This window comes from Vulpes lagopus, chromosome 19 (assembly GCF_018345385.1).
Source record: "Vulpes lagopus strain Blue_001 chromosome 19, ASM1834538v1, whole genome shotgun sequence".
NCBI classification, from domain to species: domain Eukaryota; kingdom Metazoa; phylum Chordata; class Mammalia; order Carnivora; family Canidae; genus Vulpes; species Vulpes lagopus.
The window spans coordinates 29,726,366-29,751,782 of record NC_054842.1 but is presented as its reverse complement, the minus strand read 5'-3'; the positions used below and the strand labels follow the sequence as shown (position 1 = coordinate 29,751,782).

Genomic DNA, 25,417 nt, shown 5'->3' with positions numbered 1-25,417 from the left:
AAAGTAAGGGGAGTTCATACTAGTGTTCTTGATACAGTCCCTTATGAGATTGCCCAGATGCTAGGAAATGCTCTTACTGAAAGTTCCACCAGGAAAAGCTTTCTCTGCTTTTGGAAAGTATTCACATGAAAGAGTAAACATGGCTTGTAATCACAAGGTGAAGTGGAAAAAGAACGAACTTTGGAGGGCACCTGGGTGGCTCAGCCAGTTAAGCATCTGCCTTCAGCTCAGATCATGATCCCAGGGTCCTGCAATTGAGTCCCTCATCAGGTTCCCTGCTTATTGGGGAGTCTGCTTTTCCCTCTCCCTCTACCCCTCCCCTTGCTTGTGCTCTCTCTCTCTCTCACACACACACATACACACACACTCTTTCTTTCAAATAAATAAATAAAATTTTTTTTTAAAAAAGAATGAGCTTTGGAGTCAAACAGGCCTCATTTAAATTCAGTCTCTAACATCACACATATGTGATATTGGTCACATTCTTTAAACCACCATTCTTTAAGCTTTAGATTCCTTATCTATGAATGGCAGCATATCCCTTGTTGTATAGATTAATGGGGAGGAGTCATGAGGGGGGCATATTCGAGGAATTGATCTACCACATTGCTTAGGTCTTGGGAAATGGTAGTTCCTGCTTCTTCTCATTTCTCTCTTCCCTTCCCTCATCCTCCTTCCTGATCTACAGACATGACCCTCTGATCTGAGCTAGTTGGGTAGAGACCTCTTTGCTTAGTGAGGAAATGAGTCTGTGAAACTAGCATACACTTACTTTTCTCACTTTATATCATGATCTCCTGTAAGGTAAGATGAAGTGGTAGGCAGGTGGCAAAGAATTTGCTTTCTGTTCTATCCCTACCAAATGAGTTATGCTTTCCTTTAAAATTCAATTTGTATAAAATCCAGGAAGTCATAAAAAATTATTATACACTAGATTAATTGTTCTCCAGGGAGGGCCCTTGACAAGGCCCCAGCAAGAATTAATATATATTAATAAAATATAGATTAAAAAGGCCGAGGTATTTGATTTTTAGATGATTTGTAGTAGGCATAATCTCCTCTGCTTGTCCCCAGTTATCAAGGAGGAAAAGGGAATCTCAGCAGAGAACTGAAAAGACAGAGGACCTGGCAAGGAGGGCAAGAACATAGTACTCCTCTGCCCTCTGGAGAAGTGGGGCTGTTGGGATCTGGCTATGATTTGCCTCTGCTTAGTGAAAGGAGTAGACTGAAAGGTTAAAAAAGAGAATGATGAACTTTAAAAATTTTTCTTTGAGCTATATAATGCATAATTTGGGTTTACCCAAAAGCTAACTCTGAGACAAGAATTTTGGTGCAAGTGGTGTATTTGGGAAGTTATTCCAGGAAGCAATATTGAGTGGAGAGGCAGTAGACATGCAAGGTCAGAAAGCCAATAAAGATCATTCATGACTGGTTACTCCTCCAGGCAACTGAGGCTCCATCTCAATGAAGACTTCTCGAGAGACTTTACAGAACATGCCTTAGAGTCATCCCATGAAAGGATGAGCAAGTTGGGATATTTGACTACCAGTTTCCTTCCCTCTTTGGTTTAAGGTTACTGTTGGGGACATTGACTTGCTTGTTGTCTGGCCTGTCCCTTGCCAGTGCCCAGAGAATGGCCCCAGACTCAAATGCTGGCAGCCATCTGTGTTGTGTTATATGGCAGCTGTCTACAGGTGACCTCAGATTTGGGCAGAGGGGGCTTGGCAAGAGATGGGGAGGCAGGATACCAATAGCAGCTAAGTAAAACACATATAAATTGATGCTAAATTTGAACTATTTAGGTAATTTGGATCCATGCTAAATGAACCCAAGTCATATGAACTTTTATCTTATTTCTGGAATTATCTAGCTCTTCCCTCCTCACTGTCACCACTTGGGTTTAGGCCACCATCATCTTTCCACCAGATCAGTGCCACTATCTTAAATAGTCTTTCTGCTTCCTGTCTTGCTCACCTTTAGTCAGTTCTCCATCCAGCTGCTAGAAGGAGCTTTCTAAAATGGAAATAAAGTCATGCCAGTCCCCTTTCAAAATTTTTTCAGTGACTCCATAAATCCTACTCTTTAATGATATTATAATATCTTCCATGATCTGCCTCCTTTCAACCCCTTGCCCCCTCATAATTTTCCTGAAACCGTATGTCACAGAAACAGTCTCCCTTTCCCATCTCCAGCTCCACCTCTGCTTTCCTCCTGCCTTTTTCTTCTGCACACAATCCTTTCTCTGCCTCTTCCCCTTCCCTCACTCCCATTTTCTTGGGCAACTCATACTGACTCTTTATTCTGAGCCAAAGTATTACCTCTTAAAGAGGTAATACTTTCCATTTTCCCAGAGCAGTTTAAACTCCCCCAGTTTTGTGTTGCCACAGCACCTGCACATTTTCTGTCATAAGCTCACCATGCTTTATTAGATTTATCTGTTTCGTGACTATCACCACATTAAAATATCAACCTATTTATTCCTTTTATCGCCAGTGACTAGCAGAATACCTGACACATAGCAGGTGCTCAGTAAATACTCACTGAATGAACGAATAAATAATGGGTCAGTACTTGCTTTATATTTCCTGAAGGAAGCATTCAGGAAAAAGAAAGGAATCACAAATAAATTGACTTGCTATCTGTGGCAACTCTGATAAGAGGCTGTGGAATGTAGTATCTGTGTGATCCTGGTCTTTGTTTTTTATGGATGGGAAAATATCAAAGAGGGGTTTTGAAGTCCAGTTGTTTTGATATCTTAAAAAACAGACATTATGATGTGCAGAATTATTTTAATATAAATTTGATGGCCAGAACCACCCCCCCCCTTTAAAAAAGGTTTTGTTTATTTATTCATGAGAGTCTCATAGGCCATTAGGGAGAAGCAGGATCCCTTTGGGGAGCCCGATGCAGGACTCGATCCCCAGACTCTGGGATCAGACTCTGAGCTGAAGGCAGACTCTCAACCACTGAGCCACCTAGACATCCCCAGAACTCCCTTAAATGACCTGATATCTTTCTTTATCCTATTTGTGCTGATTTTACTTGTACAACTGGCTAATATTGGTAGTCAAGGGGTTAAATCGTAAAATCTCTATCACGCTAGAGACAGAAAGAATGTTTTGTGGTCCATAAAGAAAGAATCCTGTTTCTGCTCAAGGCAGAGATGTATTTTTAGTTTGGGCCTAATATGAAAGCTACTCTTTATGTCCCCAAAGAGCAGAATGTTAGATGTTTTTACACAGAAGCAGAGGAGGTGAAATACAGAGGCTTCCAGTGGGAGAAATACAGAGATGGAAAATAAGACCAAAGAGAGAGAAGCCGTGCCTGAGACAAGGAGCAACCAGCAGTGAGAATTAGAACTACTCTTAGAAATAGTTGATGAAGTCTCTGCATTTAAAATTATAACTTTGATTATTCATCAAGAGGCTGGAAAGCTTCTACCAGTTTTGTTAAAGCAGCTCAGTTATGAGGCCTGTTTCATCACAGAATGATGTTGAGAAGAGGCTCATCAGAATCTGTATAATCTGTGAAGATTGAATATCCAAAGCAGACCATATACGGAGCATATATCTTATAAATTATTATGAATTAATCCATGGAAAACTGTGTTGTGACAAATCCAGGGTCATTATTAGCTACAGTCAGCACCTGTGACTCTCTATTTTTTTTTAAATTTTATTTGTTTAGTTGGGAGAAAGAGAGAGAGAGAGAGTGAGATCACAGAGACAGAGGTACAAGCAGACTTGCCACTGAGCAGAGAGCCTGATGTGGGGCTTCATCCTGGGACCCAGAGATCAAGACCTGAGCCTAAGGTAGATGTTTAATCGACTGAGCCACCCAGGTGCTCCCTGTGACTCTCTTCTTAATGATACCCCAATTTTCATTTAATTGGTCACTATTTCCCCACCCAATCCACTTATTTAGGGAGTGGGAAGCTTAAGTTATCAGCATATTGCATTTTCCAGGCCTCAGCATTGGCTCTTTGCTGCCCATACAGCCTAAGTGATCAAAACAGAGCAAACCTTCTAACTTTTGCATGGGATTTCTGGGAAAAAGCATTTTCTCTCATCCTCTGGACCTATGAATGTGGGATCTGAGTGGTTGTAACATCTTAGGATCTGAGGTTGAAAGGAGTAAAACAGCCAGAGTTATGGAATAAAACCACCTGATTATTGTATTGCCTCTCGGGTCTTCCAGATATACAAGCCAATCAATTTTTGATTGTTTAAGCTAACTTATGTTCATTTTTCATTTGCTTACGACCAAAAATATTCCAATATGGCTCTCTTGTATATGGAGCATTAAAAATTATGAAAATTCCTTTGAGAGTAAAGCATACCTAAGGAAGAAAACCAACATATGATTCATTCATTCAATAAACATTTATTGAGAGTCCATTAGGTACCAAGCTCCATTCTAGCCTCTGGTATACAATGGCCAATGAGATAGATGGGGACATGGATAATTAAACCAGCAAGTACAGTATGGAGTGGTAATGGTAAGTAACGGGCTACATGTGGGCACATAATAAGACCATGTTATCTTGTTTAGGAGATTTAGGGCAGACTTCTCAGCAGGAGGGAAATTTCTCGTAAGACTTTAAAAATAAAGCATGTATATGTATGCACTCATGCACATGCACATTGAGGGAATTCCCAGCACGCAAAAGAAACAGCATGTAGAAAGACTCAGAAGTAGGAGTCCAAGGACCTGAAAGAAATTCAATCTTGTTAAAGCACACATACCGAGAGCTGGAGAGATTGGTAGTGTGAACCCAAGCAAGAAAAGTAGAAAGGAGTGGATCATGCAGAGGACCTAGAGGCCATGTTAAGGAGTTGAGACTATCCTGGGAGCAATAAGAAGGTATGAAACAGAGGAATGACATGATCTAATTCACCCTCTTGTTGACCCAAAGGAAGACATCTGGAAGTAATGAACTAGCAGGGTGACAAATTTAAGATCAGTGGAGGAAGTTATCAAAAATGCAGGGGTTAGGAAATGAGACTATTAGAATAAATTAAAGTACTATTGTACAGGTTTGACAGATGAAGTTGGAGAGTGAGCACAAGGAGTAAAAGGGAAAAGGTTTGGAAAGAGACACACAAGGAGGGATGGAAGAGCAGGACAGAGCCACATAGGGAGGGAGAAAAGGAGTGCTGAGTGGTTATCCCTGGAGTCACCTTGCTTTTAGGAGAGAAACAAGTCAGCTTGTCACCTACAAACTGTCACTGCGCTGCAATTTACAGATTAACACCAAGATGAATGCATTTGATTTAGATTGTTGCTAAAGTTAAAAAATAGATTTCACTACCTAGCTCATTCTCTCCATTGAATAGGTAATTCTTTACAAATGTATACGTATCTACACACATTGCACATTATGTAGAAGAGAGCTGAGAAAATCACTTTAGTTTTATCACATTTACATAGCTACGACATTGGGTTGTGTTTGTTTTTCTTCTTGTTTCCATTCTATGGGCTGGGGTTGTAGTAGGAGTGGAGACCTTAGATTCATTTAATCCTTGGACTGAATTCTGACTATCCCTACTTACTGGCTCTGCAGTATTGGGAAAAGTAATCTTTCCATTTCTTCACGCCTCCATTTTCTTGTATCTTAAAAAGAAATGACTATTCATGTATCAATTTACTATTGATGTATCACAAACCACCTCCAAAACTCAGTGGCTTAAAATAAAAAGCATTTATTAGCTCACAATTTTCCCCAGGCTCAGCTGTTTTGGTCATGGCTCATTCATGTGTTTATGGCCAATTGAGGGTTGGCTAGGAGCTGCTCTGCTGATCTTGCCTGGGCTGCCTCACATGCCTGGGCTTCAGCTGCAATGGGTCATCACTGGCCCATCTCTCACTCATCCTCCAACAAGATAGCCTATGCTTGTTCTCATGGAGGTGGGGTGGAATGTGACAGACCTCTTAAAAGTCTAGGCTCAGATTTGGCTCAATTTCACTTCTGCTGCTTTCTCTTGGCCAAAGCAAGTTACAAGGCCAGCCTTATGATTCAAGAGGGTAGAGAAACAGACTCCCCTACTTGATGGGGATTGCTGGAGAGGCACATTGCAAGGGTTGTGGATGTAGGGAGGGAGGGGAAGAACAGTGATAATTTTTTGGAATCTCCCACACTGTTACCCTGCACAGGTGGGAGAAATCTATGAGAACATACTGTAAGGGCTAGTGTAGTGTCTGGTGCACATATGCTCAACACCTGTTAATGTCTCCCTTCCTACAAATACAACAGCAAGATCAGACACGATGTAGATCACCCACAGCATGCTGCTACAGGAGGAGGTGACAGAAACAGAACAGATAAACTTTTTAATATATGCCTCAGCATTATTTGTGCCTTTCCCAACCAGCAAGTGTTTTTAAAAAAGATTTTCAAAAGAGCAAAATTATAGGCCTTGCTTTTAGAAAAAGTAGGCAGTGTGGTCTCTCTCTTGCTCTTCTTTCTTTTTCCCCCAAGAATACCCTCAGAATGATAGGACTTCACCTTCTCTTCTCTAGAGGAACAATGTGTTATTTTGGTTTGCCTTTGATCACCGGTGATTCACTTTAAAGGCTGCGCTGCTGGAAAAATGCAGAAAGTGGAGTTGCAATCAGAAAAATGACTATGTAAAAATGGCATGCTCTGACTTTCTGTCTTTGTATCCCAGAAGGTTTTTTGTATTTTTCTTTTTGTTTGTTTGTTTGTTTGTTTTGAGATGGGGAGTAGGGTTGTCACTTCTTTTGCCAGTTGAGAACCAGCCAAGCCAGGGAAAAGTCGGCTGGGTCCTAGTCCTCTGGCATTTCTCATCAATATTCTGAGTTCTGCCAGGAGTTAAATGGGAAGAGTCTTCCTGTGGAATTTGCCAAGAAGATATTTGACCTAAAGATGACAAGCAGATAAAGTAAGGTTTTTACTTACAAAATAGGCCAAAATGATGGATTAAATTAAATTATCATTCTGGTAACATCAAAAACCTGAAAATTATACTAGTTGAGGTAAAAAGCTGTGTATAACTTTATCCTTAGGAAACAAGTGAGAAAGTTGTGTGTGTGTGTGTGTGTGTGTGTGTGTGTGTTTAAAATAAGTCTTTAATTTGGGATAATTTTAGATTTACAGAAAAGTTATAAAGATAGTAGAGAGAATTTCCATATCTTCTCACCCATTTTCTTCTAGTGTTAACACATTTTATTACCATGGAACATTTGTCACAAACCAGCACTGGTATATTACTATTAAGTAAACTCTAGACTTCATTTGGATTTCACCAGTTTTCCCATTAATGTCCTCTTTCTGTGCTAGGATCCAATTGAGGGCATCACATTACATTTATTGTTATGTTTAATATCCTCCCGTCTATGTTAGTTTCTCAATCTTTCCTTGTTTTGTTTGTTTGTTTTAAGATTGACAACAAACAACAAACAAACGTCTAACCATCTCACCAATACTGTTGACAGTATTGCGTTTGCTTCAGCCCTTGCTCCTTTCTCTTCCTTTTTGCCCCAGATATGGTGAATCACTTAGTTATTTCAGGTTCCTTGATCAGGCTGTGCCTGCTCTTCACTTGGAGCCATTGTGTCGTTTGCTTGTTTGGAAAGCCTTTTGCTCTAACCTGCCTGGTCAATTTCTATAGCTTGTGAAGATAAATATCCTTAGTTTTTGCTGTGGTAGGAAAAAAATCAAAACTGAAAAAAGTGATAGAGAGACTGGAATAAGAGCCTTGAAATAAGCACATATGGATCAGAATCTGATGATCCTTACTCACAAGGAGAATTCCATTATGTAGTTGTGGCAAGAGCCAACTAGACCTGGATTTGAAACTCCTCTCTATAACTAACTAGCTATGTAGATTTTGACAAGGTCAAAATGTCTGTACCCACAACCCTCAATCTCTCTCAGCCTCAGTTTGCTAACACAAACAAAACAAAAAAGATGTGATACTCACCTTGTTAGGTTGCCATGAGACTTAAATATGATAATGTTGTTAAATCATTCAGCCAAGTTTCTGGCACATAGAACAGGCTCACATATTATTCTCTTTTTCTGTAGACATCTACCTCTTCTCCAGGAAAATGAAGAGCAAAGCTGCTCTTCAGCCAAACTATAAAATATGGGATAATTATTTTGGGTACCATTAATGAATGTCCTATTTCCTCCCTTTTGGCCCATTTGGCATATTGAAATGAATGATTAGTAATTATCTTGTTGTGGATACAGACATTGCTTTGTTTCTTTTAGCCAGGATCTTGTCCTCTACTCTCTCCAAAGTAAAGGAAACTGGAAAGAAAATTGTTTATCCAAAGTCATTAATAGAAAATTGTCCAGGTAACTTTCTGAGGATATATCAGTTAAAAATACTACTTAGCTGTTTTAAAAAGCTGGAAACAGTGGCTCGCATCAGTTGGTAGGTTCATTTTTCTCATAATAAAATTGGTGATAACATGGTTGCCTTCATGTCACCAAAGACCTAGGTTCCTTTTATCTTTCTGCCTAGGCTGCTTTGGCAAATCCTGCTGCTTCATAGTCAGGTGATGGCTGACCCACCTTTACCTTCAGGCAGAATGGAGGGAGGGGTAAGCAGGTAAGAAAATAAAGATACATATCAACCGAATCAGTATGTTCTTCCCTCATAAGACTGTCATAGAAACTGTCCTATAACTTCCACTGCCATCTCAACTACCGCTGCACAGCAAACCTTTCTGCGATGATGGAAATGTTCTGTGTCTGACCTGAGATGGTTAGACATTTGTGACTATTAGCATTTAAAATATGGCTAGTGTGACAGTGAAAGAAACCATCAACAAAACAAAAAGGCAACCAACAAGGGGTCCCTGGTTGACTCGGTTAAGTGTCTGACTCTTGATTTTGACTCAGTTCATTATCTCAGGGTCATGATCTCAGAGCTGTGAGACTAAGTCCCACATCAGGCTCTGCACTGGGCATGGAGCCTGCTTAAGATTCTCTCTCTCCCTCCTGCTTACATGAACATGGGCTTTCTCTCTCTCTCTCAAAAAATCTTAACAAAAGAAAAAAAAAGGAAACCTATTGAATGGGAGAAGATATTTACAAATGATATGTCCAATAAGGGGTTAATATTCAAAATATACCAAGAACTTAAACAACTTAATACCAGAAAACCCAAACTGACTGAAAGTGGGCAAGGAACATAAATAGACATTTTCCCAAAGACAGACAGATGGCCAACAGACACATGAAAAGATGCTCAACATCACTAATCATCAGGGAAATGTAAATCAAAACTACAATAAGATATCACCTTACACATCCCAGAATGGCTAAAATGAAAAAGACAAGAGATAATGAGTGTTGGCATGAATGTGGAGAAAAAGTGACCCTCCTGTGCTATTGGGAGAAATGGAAGTTGGTGCAGCCACTGTGGAAAACAGTATATAGTTTCCTCAAAAAATAAAAAATAGAAATACTATATGATCCAGCAATTCCACTACTGGGTATTTACCTAAACAAAACAAAAACACTAATTTGAAAAAATATATGTATCCTTGTATTCATTGCAGCATTGGTTACAATAGCCAGGATATGGAAACAACCTATGTATCCATCAATAAATGAATGGATAAGGAAGGTGTCCCACACAGATATTACACAGCCATAAAAAACGATGAGATCTTCCAATGGATGGACCTAGGTGGCATTATGCTAAATGAAGTAAGTCATACTGAGAAAAACTGGTATCATACGATTTCACTCATGTGAATCTAAAAAACAAAACAAATAAGTAGAATCAGACCTATAAATACACAGAATAAACTGATGATTGCCAGAGGAAAGGGGAGTAGGGGATAGGCAAAATGGGTGAAGGGGAGAGGGAGATACAGGCTTCTAATTATTGAGTAAATAGGTCATGGGAATAAAAGGCACAGCACAGGGAACATAGTCCATGATATTGTAATAGCATATAGTGACAGGTGGTAGTTATGCTTGTGATGGGCATAGCATAACATATAGATATGTTGAATTGCTAGGTGGTACACCTGAAACTAATGTAACATTGTGTTAAGTATACTTAAATGAAAAAAAAAAAGAAAGAAATTGACCCCACAGGACCTCGATTTGAGTCACCCATCCTGTAAAATTATGAGAAAATAAATTTCTTGTTGTTCAAGCCAAAAATAAAAATTTTTTAAAAATGTTGCTAGTATGACTGAGGAGATGAATTTTTAGTCTTATTTTATTTAAGTGAATTTCAATAAATTTAAATTTAGTTACATGTATCTAGTGCCTACCATATTAGTCCAGGGCTGGACCTTTGTCACATGACTATCCTATCTGCAAGAAAGGCTGAGTAATGTGGGTTTGGGGCTGAGCACATTGCCACCTCCCATGAAATTGTGCTTTTTCTTCATAAGGAAAAACAAACAAAAATGATTACAGGCTAGGCAAAAAGCAGTCTCTGCAACAGAGTGAGAGATTCGTACTAACGTTCCTTAAACCCAAAGGAATGGAGTCTTAAAGGGTTTATCACAAACATGAGGAGTGGTGTGCCTGGGCAGACATTATGTAGCTAAAAAGCAGAACCCCAGAGCTAGAGTTCACTTCAAATACCTTCTTTTCATAATGAGGAGACTGAGGCTTAGGGGGCTGAGAGGCCTAATTAAGAGATAAATGGGATAGCCTGCTCTGAAATAATAGCTGATCTAGTGTCCTTTAAAACATCACCCATGGTAAAATGCAAAATCTCAGAAAATGCTCTCTGCCTCTTTTTTTTTTTTTTTTTTTTTTAATGTAATAAAGAAAAGCTAGAGGGATTTTGATGCCACCTATTGGTAGACCAAAGCATAAGGCACCCCTTCATAGCATTAGCTTGTTCCTGATGGGTGAGGCACCAGAGGTCACACAGGGTGCCATAGAGAAGAGGACCAGACAGCAGAAGATCTGATCCCTGTGTCAGTTTGGAACATGTGTATCACTTCTCTCTTGACTTTTAGCATCATAGAAGGGCTTTCTTAGAGCTTTCCTTTCTGCTTTCCAGTAATACAACCTGTTTCAGGCATATACAGAAACACAGAAGACCTATCAGTCAATTCTCAAAATCACACGAAAAAGAAAAAAGAAAAAAAAAGAGAACACTTTTTTGAGCTATAAATAACCCTAGGGGGGAAATGCAAGATTTTTATTTGATCCAAAGCCTCAAAACTAAATCCTGTTATTTACAGCCATCCCTTTGACTCGTTGAGTATGTAACCATCCTACAGCTTGAAAGAAAACAGAAATTCAATTTCAAAACAAAATGCTCACCCTGACTCATTCAGGGAAGGATCCGGGGTTTTTAATGCAGGGCATTGACTCTCTGCCTGTTTTTCCCCTTCATCATCTGCTACCCTTAAAAAATGGTATCAACGGCATTGGGAAGAATCCACATTTCTTCCCTTTTGTTCCCTGGCTCCATTCCAGCATTTCCCTTGTCACATTGATGGGTGGGGTGCCTTTCATATTGGCATAGGACAGTGAGCGGATGTCTCCCCTTATGTTATCAAACAGAGACCCGGCGAGTGAATCTACTCAGAGCTGGAGCCTCCTTTGCGGCTTGGGGACACCAGTGTGGCAACTGTGACTCTGTGGCTCGGAATTAGATAATTTTGATTATGGCTGTGGAACCCAGCAGCTCAGAATCCATGAGAAGGAGAGTTGGAAGAAGGTGAGTGATATATATAAGGGGATGTTGATGTCACAATTTTTGAAGGGACTCCGGCTGGTGAGCAAACTTGGTGTGGGGGCAGTAATTGCAACCATAGTTCATTAGCTGGTTATATGTCTTCCCTTATAGAGATGAGCTGTTGATTTCATACGAGAGGTGGGAGTAAATTCTGCTTTATGTGCCCTGAGAAGAGTCTCTTTGAATTTACCTTCGTGTCATGCCTTGAAAAAAACAAAAACCAAAAACCAAGTTTCTGGAAAAAAGCTGCACGTGTGTTCTGCACACTGGCTTGCAGGCGACTGTTTGTTTCTAATTAGGGAGCTGAAGCCTGCTGGCAGAGGAAACCATATTTGTCATAAGTTGTGGTGTTGCATTTAGTTTATGTGTCTATGCTTTTAACATGGGGCCAAAGATGATCGTACTGGATTCTTCCCTATGAGTTCTGACTCTCTTCTGCACCATGTTTCGCGTGTTCAGCCATTCTTAATTGTCCCTTCAGAGCCTGCTTCCATTAACACTCCCTGTTCTCTCATTAACTAGTTGTGTGCCCTGGTCTGGCCTTCCTGACCACCCAAACCCCGGTGTGTTGTAGACATCATAAAGTCTCCCCGGGTAGATTGTGGAGAAAATTAGATGGGATGGTCACTAGAGTGCCTAACACATTGCCTGGAAATCGTGCATGCTCAGCACATCTTAATTCCTCTTCCCTCACCTATAAAATAAGAGGTTTGTGTTAAATGATCTCTAAGGTATTTTAAAGAAATTTAACAAATGTTTATTGACCGCCTGCTAAGTGACAGATGTCGAACCAGGCATCGGGTCATAGTCACAGGTAAGATGACAAAACAGATCTTCGCTCCGTGGGACTTAAATTCCAGGGAACAAAAGTCAACATGCAAAGAAATGCATAATCACTTTCTTTTCTCCCCCTTCATCTTTGTAAGTTCAGTGCAGCTCAAACTTCATTACCGAGGCTATTACTCAAACCTGAAAGAAATATTTTCGACTAAATATTTTCATGTTTAGTAAACACAGGCTGATTTTACTCAGCATCTGTCCCCTCACTCCTGGTAGGAAGATCTGAGACTACATTGGAGAGCCAGCCCTGCGCTTCACTGAGCTGTGGTGCGGATGAGTTGGTGCTCCACTCTGGCTCCAGGCGTGCTAAGGGGCACACTGAATCTTCCAGACACTGGGGCGGGCCTGGTGCTACAGTGCGATCCCGTATCCCAGGGCACATGGATTGGCTTCTGTTGAGCCACGTGACCCAAGTTTTTCAAACCAAAGTGAATCCGAGGAGCTTCAGTGTACAGGCAAGCTCTCTAAGATCCTAGGGTCAATGGTGAGTGCTATCCTACTTCAGACGGTCTTGAGAGGTGAGCTGAGGGAAAAATCCTATATTATTATTATTATTCTTTCTGAAGGCTCTTCCCCTGAATCTCAAAGATCTTCCTAATTGCCTCTGTAGGGGCACCTGCTCCTTATTGTATTATTTCTCTGTCTCTGCTCTTTGCAATCGAGAACTCTGAGGTTGATGAACAGTTCTTGGCTGATAACCTCTTCACATGAAGAGTGGTCTTGTTAAGAGGATGGGGAGAAAGAGCTGCCTATCTCCCAGTATTCCCGTCCATGTTATAACATCCTCCATGTCAGAGACAGCCTTTTTTTCTAACCCTTAAGGATTCTGGGGTCCAGTATGTGATTCTGATGACACCTGAGAGAGATGGTGTGACAGGATGCTACAACATGCAACAGGATAGTTGTCTGGTTTTTATTTATTTATTTTATTTTTATTTTTATTTTTTAGCTGTCTGGTTTATCTGCTGTTGTGCAAACAATCAGACACGATGCCCAGTATGTCCTTCCATCGCTCATTGATCTGAATTCGACTTCGAATAAGTTTCAGAACCGGAATGCCACACTTGCTTCCTCAAAGTGCTTCATGCCATGTGGCAGTGGTTACCCCTTACATAAGACAGCATGTTTATATCTATTTTTAAACAGAGTGCTCTCTAAGTATTTCTTTATCTCCTACTTATTTGTGAGATGGATGTATTCAGGAAGACGTGTGATGAAGAAAAGCCCCCTTCATTCAATTATTCATGCATTTATTTACTAAACACACACACACACACACACACACAGCCGGCTCCTACCATATGCCAGGCACTCCTGTGAGCCCCTGAAGATACAGAGGTGGGCACTTTGTCTTCATCTCTGGTGGCTGCTGAGCATCATCCATCCAAGAAGTTTCCTTGAACGTGCACAAAAACAAGTACCGCTCCCACCCCCCCCCCTCCCAGGTATTGTTGCTTTATTCTGAAGTGCAGATGAGGTGCAAGCCCTGGAGAGAACTCAGGTGGGACCCCCCGCCCCCGCCCCAGCCCCAGCACGCGCGCTGGACCGAGCCCCGCGGGCAGCAGCCCCCACCCCCCGCCCCGGGCCGGCGCTGGGCGGGGCCGGACTCGCGCTCCCCCGGGCCGCGCTCGCCGCCGCCGCAAGCCCCAGGGGGCGCTCGCGCCGAGGTTTCCCCCCCGGATCTCGCCGCTCGCCGGGCGCATGGGTTTCGTCAGAAGGTGGCAATCTCCCCGAGAAGCTGCCATCTCCCCGCCAGCCTCGCGTGCCCGTCCCTTCCTCCTCCTTCCTCCCGCCCCCTCCCGTCCCTTCCACTTACTCCCGGAGTTCGCTCAGAGCTCAGCCTCCGCCTCCATCCAACATTTCACCCCCTCCCCGCCCCCCGCCTCCGAGGATGGAGTCCGGGTTTCCGGAGAGACCAAACTCTCGGCTCAGCCTCCCTTCCGTCCGCTGTTGCTAAACTGGCCTGAGAGGACGAAGGGGGGAGGGCTCCGAACCCCCGCCCCCGCCCCCGCCCCCAGCGACACCGCCAACCCCTCCGCTCCAGAGCCGGACTCCGCATCCTAGGGGCGGGGGCGGGGGACAGACCCGGTCCCGGCTCAGTTCTCTGCCTGCGCTCCGCGGCCGGCACCTCCAGGTAAGTCGAGGATGCGACTCTGCATCCCGTGTTCTTGGGGCGCCGCGATGGCAAAGTCCTTTGGGGCTGCTGCGTAGCAAGACCAACTTTTGAGAGGCGCCGGGCTTCGCTCAGATTTGCTCGTGCATCACCGCTGGTGTTGTTTTAAGAAGCAGCTTACGGGCCCAGGCTTTAATCCAGGGGAACTTTCATCCCACGCATCTCGTCTTCTGCTGCCCGCGCGGCTCGCCTGGGCTGGGGCGGGTGCGCGGGGTGGGGCGCGGCGGGGCGCGGCGGGGCGCGGGCCTGCGGAGGGGCCGCCCGGGAGCCGGTCCTGCAAGTGGGGGACGCGGGAGGGCATCGCTGCTTTGGAAATCCGGGAGGGGAACAGTCCTGGCTGAAGTTGCGGCTCCCCCCCCCACCCCGACAGTCAGGAAATTGTAGCGGGGAAATTGCACCGGTGGCTTGACCCAGGTGCTGTTGGATGTAGCCTCTCCACCTCCTCCCTCACCCCCCTTGCAATGGGTCCCGATGATAAGTAATTGTGTGTGTGTGTGTGTGTGTGTGTGTGTGTGTGTGAGGGGGGGGCTCTCGGGCTTAAAACTCATCAGCAGGCTTGCAAGTCCCTTGATGCAGCCAAGTCCCTCCGCGCTCCTTCTTCTGTTAGATAAAGTAGCCAGGAGGGGAATTGGGGCCCGGGGTGGGACAGGAGGGACTTCAGGACTAAAGAGATCGGGACCCCTTGTGTTATCACAGGAGCCCGTGGATTGTTAGGGCGAAGTCCAGGGAGACAGTTCGGAGGTGGCCCACGCCAAGTCTGCTGAGTGTTGATGACCCTTGGGGAATTGGCAGAAATACTCTTAGGGAGATTCACTCCCCTCTCCCCTATGAAGGGAGTGGGTGGGCTTTAAGGCGCCGGTTCCCACCCTGCCCTCCAGATCCGACCGCACCCCCCAACCCGCGTCCTTGCGAGACTCCGGCTTCCAGTCCCCAAACTTGGGAGGCTCCAGGAAACATCACAGACTGCAGTGGTGATCCCCGGGTGCACTAGCTTAGGAAATCCGTGCCCTGGGGGTTCCGGAGGTGGAGGGAGGAAAGGTGAGCAGAGTAGTGGGGGGTGGGTGAGATAGGGAGGGGTGAGTATCCTGGGAAACTTTGTAAGAGAAATATCTGGAGAGACTCTCCCCCCTGCACCCCCCTCCTACATACACACATTAACCCTCTGATGCTATAGGATTTCAGTGCCTTTGGGGAGGAGATGCCTCCGTTCCTTTGCACCTGTGTTCAAAACTATGCAAAACTAGCCCCTATTCTCTCCTTTCCTATTGCAGCTTTGCCAAGGATTTTTAAAACACTGCTCTGATTGTTCTTGGCTCACGTGGTTTTCATTTTCCTAAACAGCATTTTTGAGCTGTCCAAGGTATTTAAAGTGTTCTTTAACTGAGACTAAAGCCTAGTAGTCTTAGGGGAAAAACCATCTTAACTTCAAATGAAATATTCTTTTCTTCCCATTCCTTCCTTCGACTGCCCTCTTAACAATCCCTATTCTCAAAGATGCTTGTAAGCTTTAAAAAAAAATGTTTTTGGCTTTATGTCAAGACTACGCCTCCCCTCAGGGAAAAAAAAAAAAAAAAAACTTTCCCAGATTGCAGGTGTTCTGAATCTATGACAGTGTTTTGTAGTTAGTATACACTGGTTAAACTGCATTAGCACATCTCCCCAAGAGCCAGAGGCAAACAAGAATTTTACTTATATGATACTCGTCAAGTTTAGGAAGGTTCCACTTCTTTTTATTACTCAGCAGATAGAGCTCAGGATGGCTGTTGCTGTGATTAGATAACTTCTGATGTTTTCATTTCCCTTACTAAGCTATTTCTAGGTTAAATTCATCTTATTGGCCTGTCTATTTTTAAAGAAAGACTGATGGAGTTGCTCTAGCAGATCAGGGGGTCTGAGCTCAGAGTAGGTCAAAGGTACTCACATGTAGGGAAGTGGATCAAAATAGGAGGGTTGGCAAACACAGATAGGACACCTGAGTTAATGTGCATACTAATGGAGGCCAGAATCTGCTCATTTATCTCTGATGGGAAGATTCTGACAGCTTCGCAAGATCAAACTCCAATCACATCAAAACTAGGTGATTTCCCTTGAGCATTATATAAAAGGAAGTATCAGTCTATAGCAGGAGTGGATGTTGAGTCCTGGGCAGTTTTGAATGGTTGGGTGAGAAGAGCTTGCCTATAATGGAACCAAAGATCTGAATCCTTTGTTACTGTGTGAAAATTCTCATGACCATCAAACTTAGACCTTTCCTGTGAGTGGTCAGCTTCGTTTTTATCCTTCCGGACACACTCCTAGTATTATTTATTGGAAACAGGCACAGATGGGGGCCAGTGAATTTCCCAGCATGAGACAACCACTTTACTAGAACTCCTAAGTATTTCTTTAAAAACCGTAGTTCTGGGGTTTGTGCATTGTTTTTTAATTGTACTTAAAAGACTTCCTGTTTATCTCTAGGTCTCTGATAGCAACATGGCATTTTGCTTGAATCATTGATTTTTTTTTTTTTTTTTTTTATTTTTTTATTTTTTTTTTTTTTTTGAATCATTGATTTTTTAAGGGGGATCCTGCTTTTAGAGGTTTTAATTAAAAGATATCTTGTAGTAAAGTGTTTCTTGACCTGCATGTGGATTTCTGATTAAAACATACCTCATTCCAGTTAGTAGGAAAAAAGGCATTATCTGTTTCCAAAGAAGTTTTAGGTAGTATTAAAAAAAACAAAACAAAACAGATGCTTTGATTCCTCCTATCATCAGATGATTTGAGTCCACCATGACTGAAAACCTTATGATATAGTGAGTATAAAAAACAAACAAACAGAGGAAAAAGTGGGTTAATAGTGGAATCTTTATTTTCATCTGTGTTTGAGTCTTTTGGAACCCAACTGAATGTTTTCATATGGTTTGCACCAAGCCTTTTTCTGTATCCTGAAATATAACACTCTGGATCATTATGACCACCTTTATTCACATAAAGGATTTTTCCATTTAGAGGCAAATGTGTTGGAGGTGAACAGTCAGTGTGTGTCATTATACTTTCAGGGGGATCCGAATCCAGAACAAAGGATGAAAAGAGTACTTTGATAGCATCAACCTGATAGGTTGGGAAAAAGGCTCCACACTAATTGGAAAAGTCACTTCATGAGTCTTTGTATTTTTTAATCAGAGATATGGCCAGGAGATCTGTATTTCATTCATTTTGAAGAAGAAAAAAGGCTAGATTTGTTCTCTATCTTTGATCTTTCCATTTTTGTCTTGTTAATATTTTAAAACAAAACAAAAACCCCTTTGGATCTATACAGTCACCCAAAGTCATATTGCCCTGGCAACGGTAGCCGGTACACCAGAGTCACAAAATATCAAACAGAAAATTTAAAATGCATTTAAAGTAAAAATGTCACATGGTTCAAGACCATCCTATAGTGCATTAGAATTAACCTTCCAGTCTATAATAATAGAGTTGCATTTGATTCTGCCTTTCTCCTGATTGAGTGTAGATGATAACAGATTACAAGACTTTAATTTTTTTAGGATGTCCTAAGAATTCTATAATGGCTTTTCTTTTGAGGGAAGCATGTTATGAAAATAAGTGGGCTGGAATCCATTCTTTGGATAAGGTGTTTATGTGGAGGTTGGTGGTAAGTCCAAAATCAAGCTCAATAAATGGATCAGACATGATGTGCTGTCTTCTGTGTGATATTGGGAGTAGACAATACATAGAAGGCCTCAGCACTAAATTCGATTAGTGGATGTCTCCTAACGCTCGTGACTGCATAATAAAAACATAATAGTGCCTACATCTACTTTCTGTCTTTTCTGCATAGGAATCTCATTTATGTGGGAGCTTTCTGTTTAGTCTATGAATTACTATATATATATATATATATATATGATATATAGTGTATGTTTTTCCTAAGTTGGCAAAGCCTGGAAAGTCCTTTCTTTGGCTCTTGTATTCTTTGGAAAGCCTCTTGACAACCACTGGCTTTTACATCGGTAAATATTGAAGGCAAGTTTTGAAAAGTGGAAGAAAGTGGTAAGGATGCCTTATTTGGGAAGGTTTATTCCAGTCCTATGATTTTAGTTCACTCCTGGGGGCTGGAGGAGCCAAGTTAGAGCTGGCCTGTGGTGGGCTCATTTCTAAACTGTGAGCAACAACTTTATCACTTTGAATCTATGCCTCTCAGAACTGGAAGAGAGTTTAGCAATAATCTGTTTGACACTCGCTGTTTAATTTGACAGATGTGGAAACTGAACCTCTGAAAGGCGACTTGCTCAAGATGAGGAGACTCTTTCAACAACTCTCTCCTCTCTTTATAGAGACTCAAATTCCCTGGAGATAATTACTGTGATGGTGCCAGTCTCTGGGGTCATGTGCACTGAGAATCTTTCCTGATAGTGGGGTGGGGGGACTTCCACCTCCATTGGAATGTTTGGAAGAGTAGTAGGGTTGGGACTTACTACTTTGCTCTCTCAGAGCCAATGCAATATTTACCCAATAGATGTGATTAAATTTGTACAAAATCATTGTCTGCAGCCATTTAGGAATGTGCATGTTTTGTGAAGAGTTGTTCATGCACAGTCTTAGTTTGCTACTTTAAATGTCATAATTGAATCAATAAAGTAAGCAAAGAGATCTTATGAGTATTTACGCTTCCAGGAACTCACAGGGGAATCTTTTATTCTGTTCTAAATTGGAGGTCTATTCAAAAAGAACAAACTCTAAAATGTCGTTTTTCCATCTTTGGCTCGAAACATAATATTTCTAACTCTGTATTTCTTATTACTTAAAAAACCAGACACATTTCTTCTCTTTGGATACATCGGGGAAAATAACGTATTTCAGGTGAAGCCCAGAAACTTTCTCAGGTTTAGGGTGTATTGACTAAAAGACCTTCCTGATCCAAGAGATTTCGCATCTCTGCAGGACAATTCATTGCACTTTGAGGGAGAGGAGGAACAAATTAAGGTCGCAGGAGTCCAGGGTGAGGACTGCCTCTACTAGTGTTGAGGCAAGGGGGAAGGGCTGGAGAGAGTCGGCATTCAGGTGGACGGTCGCTAGAGGGCGCCGGAGCACCAGCAGAGCCCACCTCCTGGGACCATGAACCTGACTTCTAGGCTCAGGGATGGGGTTTCACTGAACCCCAAAGATGTGCTCAGGTATGAAGTATTGGTTTTCCGGGCGCCTCTGACTCTCCAGTCCAAATTGCCTCACTACAGGGAGAAGACCAAAGGTTTTGCCTTTGGAAGGCCACCCGGGTGCTTCCAGGGCCTGTGTGGGTTGCCCAGTAGCTGGACAGCCTGCAAGCTCTTAGGATTCAGCATGACTGGCTGTGAGTCTGACTGCCTGCCCTCTGCTTCCTGACACTGGAGCCCCTTCCCTGGATTCAGAAATACCCAACTTGAACTTGGGGTTTAGAGTTTTCAAGCTGCTGACAGAGTAAATTACTTCACCTGCATTAGTGTTAGCATCTGGAAAAGGGGCTGCCAGTGGCTGTGAATGTAGAGTGTTGATAGGGTCCAATATTTCAGTGGGCAGGCAAATGCTAGTCCCTGTGTCCCTTCTCTTAAAAGTTCCCCCAAAACTCCATTCTTTCTTTTCCATCGGAGGTTCTGTCTCCTGTCTCCATCTCCCACACTCTCTCCCCCTCAGCAGAAGGGTCTCATTTATTCATCTGTTGAGTAATAATTAATCACAGCCTTTTTTTAAAAAAAAGATTTTGTTTATTTATTCATGATAGACACAGAGAGAGGCAGAGACAGAAGCAGGCTCCATGCAGGGAGCCCGATGTGGGACTCGATCCCGGGACTCCAGGATCATGCCTGGACCGAAGGCAGGCGCCAAACCGCTGAGCCACCCAGGGATTCCCCTTAATCACAGCCTTTATGCCAAAACCTGTGGTAGGCACTGGGGATAAACATGATGCTCCTATCTTGAAGTGGTGGGCTTGAGGGGTAGGCAGGTACGTGAGAACAGACATTAAAACCCATGGAGGGTAAGTGTGAGGAGACAGATGAACAAATTATGTGGATTAAGAGATAAGGGAATCAGGGGCACCTGGTGGCTCAGTGGTTGAGCGTCTGCCTTTGGCTCAGTCGTGATCCTCGGGTCCTGGGATTGAATCCTGTATCAGGGTCCCCACAGGGAGCTTGCTTCTCCCTCTGCCCATGTCTCTGCCTCTCTCTGTGTCTCTCATGAATAAATAAATAAAATCTTTTAAAAAAAGAGTTAAGGGAATCATTTGCTTTGTCTCAGAGAACTTGAAGAATAGTCCCTCAAGTCCTTTATACTCAGGTGTGTTTGCTTCTCCCTGGATATCAAGGAACCTGGTCTGGGGAGGGTGATTCTGAGGAATAGAAATATGGGGGTTGGCGGAAATCTCACTCAGTGTGCACTTAGGTTTGTGTGTATGTTCAGCAGTGTTGAGAGAGGTTCTTACATCCAGTCAGCTTGTACCACCCCCCTGGGTATTTTCGCTTCATTTATATCATAAGATAAATGTCTATGTAATTGACATAATCCATTTAAACAGGAAAATGAGTTTTAAAGGAAACATGATAGAAATATAACAATAACAACAACAAGGAACTCATCACTAAGTGGTGGGTTGGGATCAATCTAAATAAGAGTTCTGTTTTTAAAATATTGAAATATGTATTCAATATATAAAAATGAAAAATAGCGTTGCTTGGGTGGCTCAGCAGTTGAGTGTCTGACTTTGGCTTGGGGCGTGATCCCAGAGTCCTGGGATCGAGTCCCACATTGGGCTCCCTGCAGGGAGCCTGCTTCTCCCTCTGCCTGTGCCTCTGCCTCTCTCTGTGTCTCTCATGAATAAATATATACAATCTTTAAAAAAAAAAAAAGGAAGAAAAATAATATGGGTAGTAGTAGAATGGTGAAAAGAAATGTTTTATCATTGTCTTTAAAGTGACAGACAAGCTTTTAAGTTATTTGGAGACCCTAGGGGCACAGGGTATCTGATTTGATGTCTTTGTTATATTTTGTACAATTGTTTCAACTTGTAACTAAGAGACAAAAATTCCAGTGACAAAATGGAGAGAAGTCAGGGAGGTTTATATGTGAGATCTTGTTCATGTGACATCAGGGCTGGGCACAAATAGTTGCTTTGGTGCAGGTGGGGCGGGATGGGCTGATAACATTCATTAAGGCTTATGGAAAATAAATGCTTCTTATGGAGTCAGAGAGGGTGAGAGCTGTACAATCCTATAAATTAGGTACACCGCTTTCCCATTTTTCAGATGAAGAAACTGAGGCCCAGCATGGTAAAATCACTCTCACAATCTGTTTGCTGGTTGATTGAGGGCAAGACAGAGGTTTCTGCACTCTTTGTCCTGGCTCATGCTACACCTATCTTTCCTCCCCATTTTGTGCTTCACAGGAGCCGGACTCTCCCTGTCCTGTTCACTGCCAAGCCCCAAATGGGGCCAGGCACATAGCCATTGCTCAAAAAGTTTTGGTTGACTGCATGAGCAATGTCATTTCCTTCTTCCTCACACTTATTTCCGAGTGTACCAAGAAATCACTAGGTTGCAATGCAATTTGGTCAAGACAAATATTTGCCGAATTTTGTCAGGACACGGGCTTCAGCTTTGAAGGTAAAAAGACTGTTCACATTCTGGTTTTGCCACTCCATTGCTGTTTGGCTTTGGGAAAATTACTAAATCTCTCTGAACCTTATTTCCTTGTTTATAAAAATGTACACCATACAAGGTAGCGAAGGACCTGCATCATAGGTGTGCACTAAGTGTTACCTTTTCCTAGCCTTCCACTCCTCCTCTCCATTCTTCCCTGAGAAGATTTAAAGGAAGATACAGTACTTTCTCAAATGTGATTTTAATTTATTTCAGATAATACACATTTATCTTGCATAAAAGAATACAATTATTGCACTGTATAAACATAAATACATATAATTACTAAAAATACTAAATATAAAAATATTCTGTGGGTTAGATATTATTAGTCCCATTTTAGAAATAATTGGGTCAAGCCCAAAGCACTCACAACAGGGGAGGACTCAAGTCTAGGGTGCCCCCGCCCCAGTTCCAAAGCTAAGGTGCTTTGCTCAAATCCATGTGTCGAATGATCTTTCTTTTTTTTTTTTTTTAATTTATTTATTTATGATAGTCACAGAGAGAGAGAGAGAGAGAGAGAGAGAGGCAGAGACACAGGCAGAGAGAAGCAGGCTCCATGCACCGGGAGCCCGATGCGGGATGCGATCCCCGGTCTCCAGGATCGCACCCTGGGCCAAAGGCAGGCGCCAAACCGCTGTGCCACCCAGGGATCCCTGGTCTTTGTTTCTTATCCATCCTTCTATAGCTGCCTCTCTCACGAAGGCTCCGATCCTCTTTTTCACACGCCCTTGTGGCCTGGCTGGGCTCTGGCTCCTGCTGTGTAGTATCACCATGTGTGGTCATGCCTACTGCCTGGTGAATTACAAGCTTTTCTGGGTAACCGCTGTATAGTGTATGTCTTGTGATAACTCCAGAGTGCCCAGAACCTTCTGGTACATAGATAACTCTCTGTCACCCTGTATGCATGCCCATTCCCTTAAACATGTATCCTGCATGAGGGCCAAGTTTGTGGGGGGCTACAGTGTATATTGAACTTACTCAAAATCAACTCTACACCCTCTCTCATTTATTAAAAATACTCTTACTGTACTTTGATGAGTCTATATCGTATAATCTAAATTAATGTTTGAAGTTGTACAGGTATATATTACTGTAGATATTGTACATGTAATATAGTATACTTGAACAGTTGATGGGATTTTTTTGAGGATTATTTTGACATTGTGTGATTTTTACTTCATTCACTGAATCATAGTCCCTATCTAAAATGTGCTCCATTATATTTACAAGGCTATACTTTGTACTGTATATATAGGTTGGTAGAATTTTTAGTGAAAAGCGTAAATTTTTAGTCAGGCATTCTTGAGTTTGAATCCCAGCTCTGCTTCATCTCTTGAAGTTCAATTTCCATAGATGTAAAATGAGTAATGATAGTGTCCATACCCTAGGATAGCTGAGAGCCTCGAAGGATACAGCACACGTCTGTAGTATTCGCAAGTGCCCTTCAGGTTGCAAGCACATGGAAATTACTCAAATTGTAATTAGTATTGGCTAGTGGCACCCCTCAAAGTTTAGAGCTATGAGTAATTACCCTAATGGCAGTGGTTTGCTATATTGCAAGGGAGTTGTGAGAACTAGGAGTGTGTTTATGAAGGTCTGATAGAAATCAGTAATAAAATATATGCTTTCCGCAGCTACTGACACAACCATTTACCTTTCTTCTCTCCCTCTTCTGTTTCCACTCACAAATTTTATGCCTAGCTACAAAAATGACTCAAGGGTTGTGCTGGGGTTTCTCTAAGCTAAAACTTCCTCTGTCTCTGCTGGTTCCAGCTTTCTTTCAGATGCAAATTGTGTTTAGCACTGGCCCCCAGATACACAGCCAGGATGCAAAATCAGTCACACTGCCTGCCCTGCAAGGCCCAGCAACAGATATTTATTGTATTTGACTTTATGTATCATCTACCGTTGTTCAAAAAGGATTCTAGGCAGCCAGCAATAGACATATTGGGTGCTCTCAGATATCAAAGTCCAAAGTGCTACTAGCATAAAATACTCTTTTCAGAGAGATACAATGCGTCTCAAAGCTGTGGTTCTCACACTTAGGACGAATCAAAATCTCCTACAAAACTTGTTACAACACAAGTAAATGTCTTCTGGCCTCTGCCAGGTTCTGATTCAGTGGGTCTAGCATTGGAGCCAGTTAATGTACATCTCTGACAATTTCCCGAGTGATGCTGATGCTGCTGGTTTGGGGACCACCGTTTGAGAACCAAGTCTTAAATATTCACTTTATATAGACAAACTGCATTTTCTATCCTGCGTAGTACAACTGAGAACAGCATTAGCAGGAAAGAAAGGGCTCTGATATTTACAGGGCTATGACATTTGCTATGTGCCAGGTACCTCAATGGTCACTTTATGCATATTATCTTATTTAATCCTCATACCTGTCCAGTCAATCAATTCATAACTATTTATTGAGACTCTGTCATGTATCATGCCATGTGCTGTGCTAGGCTCAGGGGATATGGAGTGAACACACAGACGTAATCCTGACCTTCTGGGTATCATGTTTCAGCAGGGAAACTTGCTTGAGCAGAAAATTATAAGGGTAATTAGTCTGATCCATAGAAAATGGAAGACCAAAGAAGCTGAGTAACTTGGCTAAGGTTACACAGCTAATGGGAGACAGAGGAAACAAAACAAACTTGAAAATGATTTTACTCCAAAATGTGTACTCCTTCCACTAAGCCAGCGGTTCTTAGACTTTTTGGTCTTAGGACCCTTTATACTCTTCAAAAATTATTAAAGACACCCCCCACCCAGGAGCTTTTGTTTGTTTTTAAAGATTTTATTTATTTATTCATGAGAGACACAGAGGCAGAGACATAGACAGAGGGAGAAGCAGACTCTTCCCAGGGAGCACTATGTGGGACTTGATCCTGGGCCCAGGATTTTTTTTTTTAAAGACTTCATTTATTCGTGTGTGTGTGTGTGTGTGTGTGTGAGAGAGAGAGAGAGAGAGAGAGAGAGAGAGAGAGAAGCAGAGACACAGGCAGAGGGAGAAGCAGGCTCCATGCAGGGAGCCTGATGTGGGATCATGCCCTGGGCTG

General features: G+C 42.4%; 1 protein-coding gene across 3 annotated transcripts in view; it reads left to right on the top strand.

Moving 5' to 3' along the window:
* Window positions 1–25,417, top strand: part of CPNE4 (copine 4) — a 493,898-nt gene that overhangs the window by 23,765 nt on the left and 444,716 nt on the right. For 2 of the 3 annotated variants that reach the window (XM_041733665.1, XM_041733664.1), the window contains one exon: window positions 11,519–11,675. In XM_041733665.1, the coding sequence (XP_041589599.1) occupies window positions 11,623–11,675 (53 nt within the window). In that variant the 5' untranslated portion in view covers window positions 11,519–11,622. Of the gene's footprint in view, window positions 1–11,518; window positions 11,676–14,266; window positions 14,668–25,417 lie in introns of those variants that run through there. The other variant, XM_041733667.1, reaches the window with a different exon arrangement.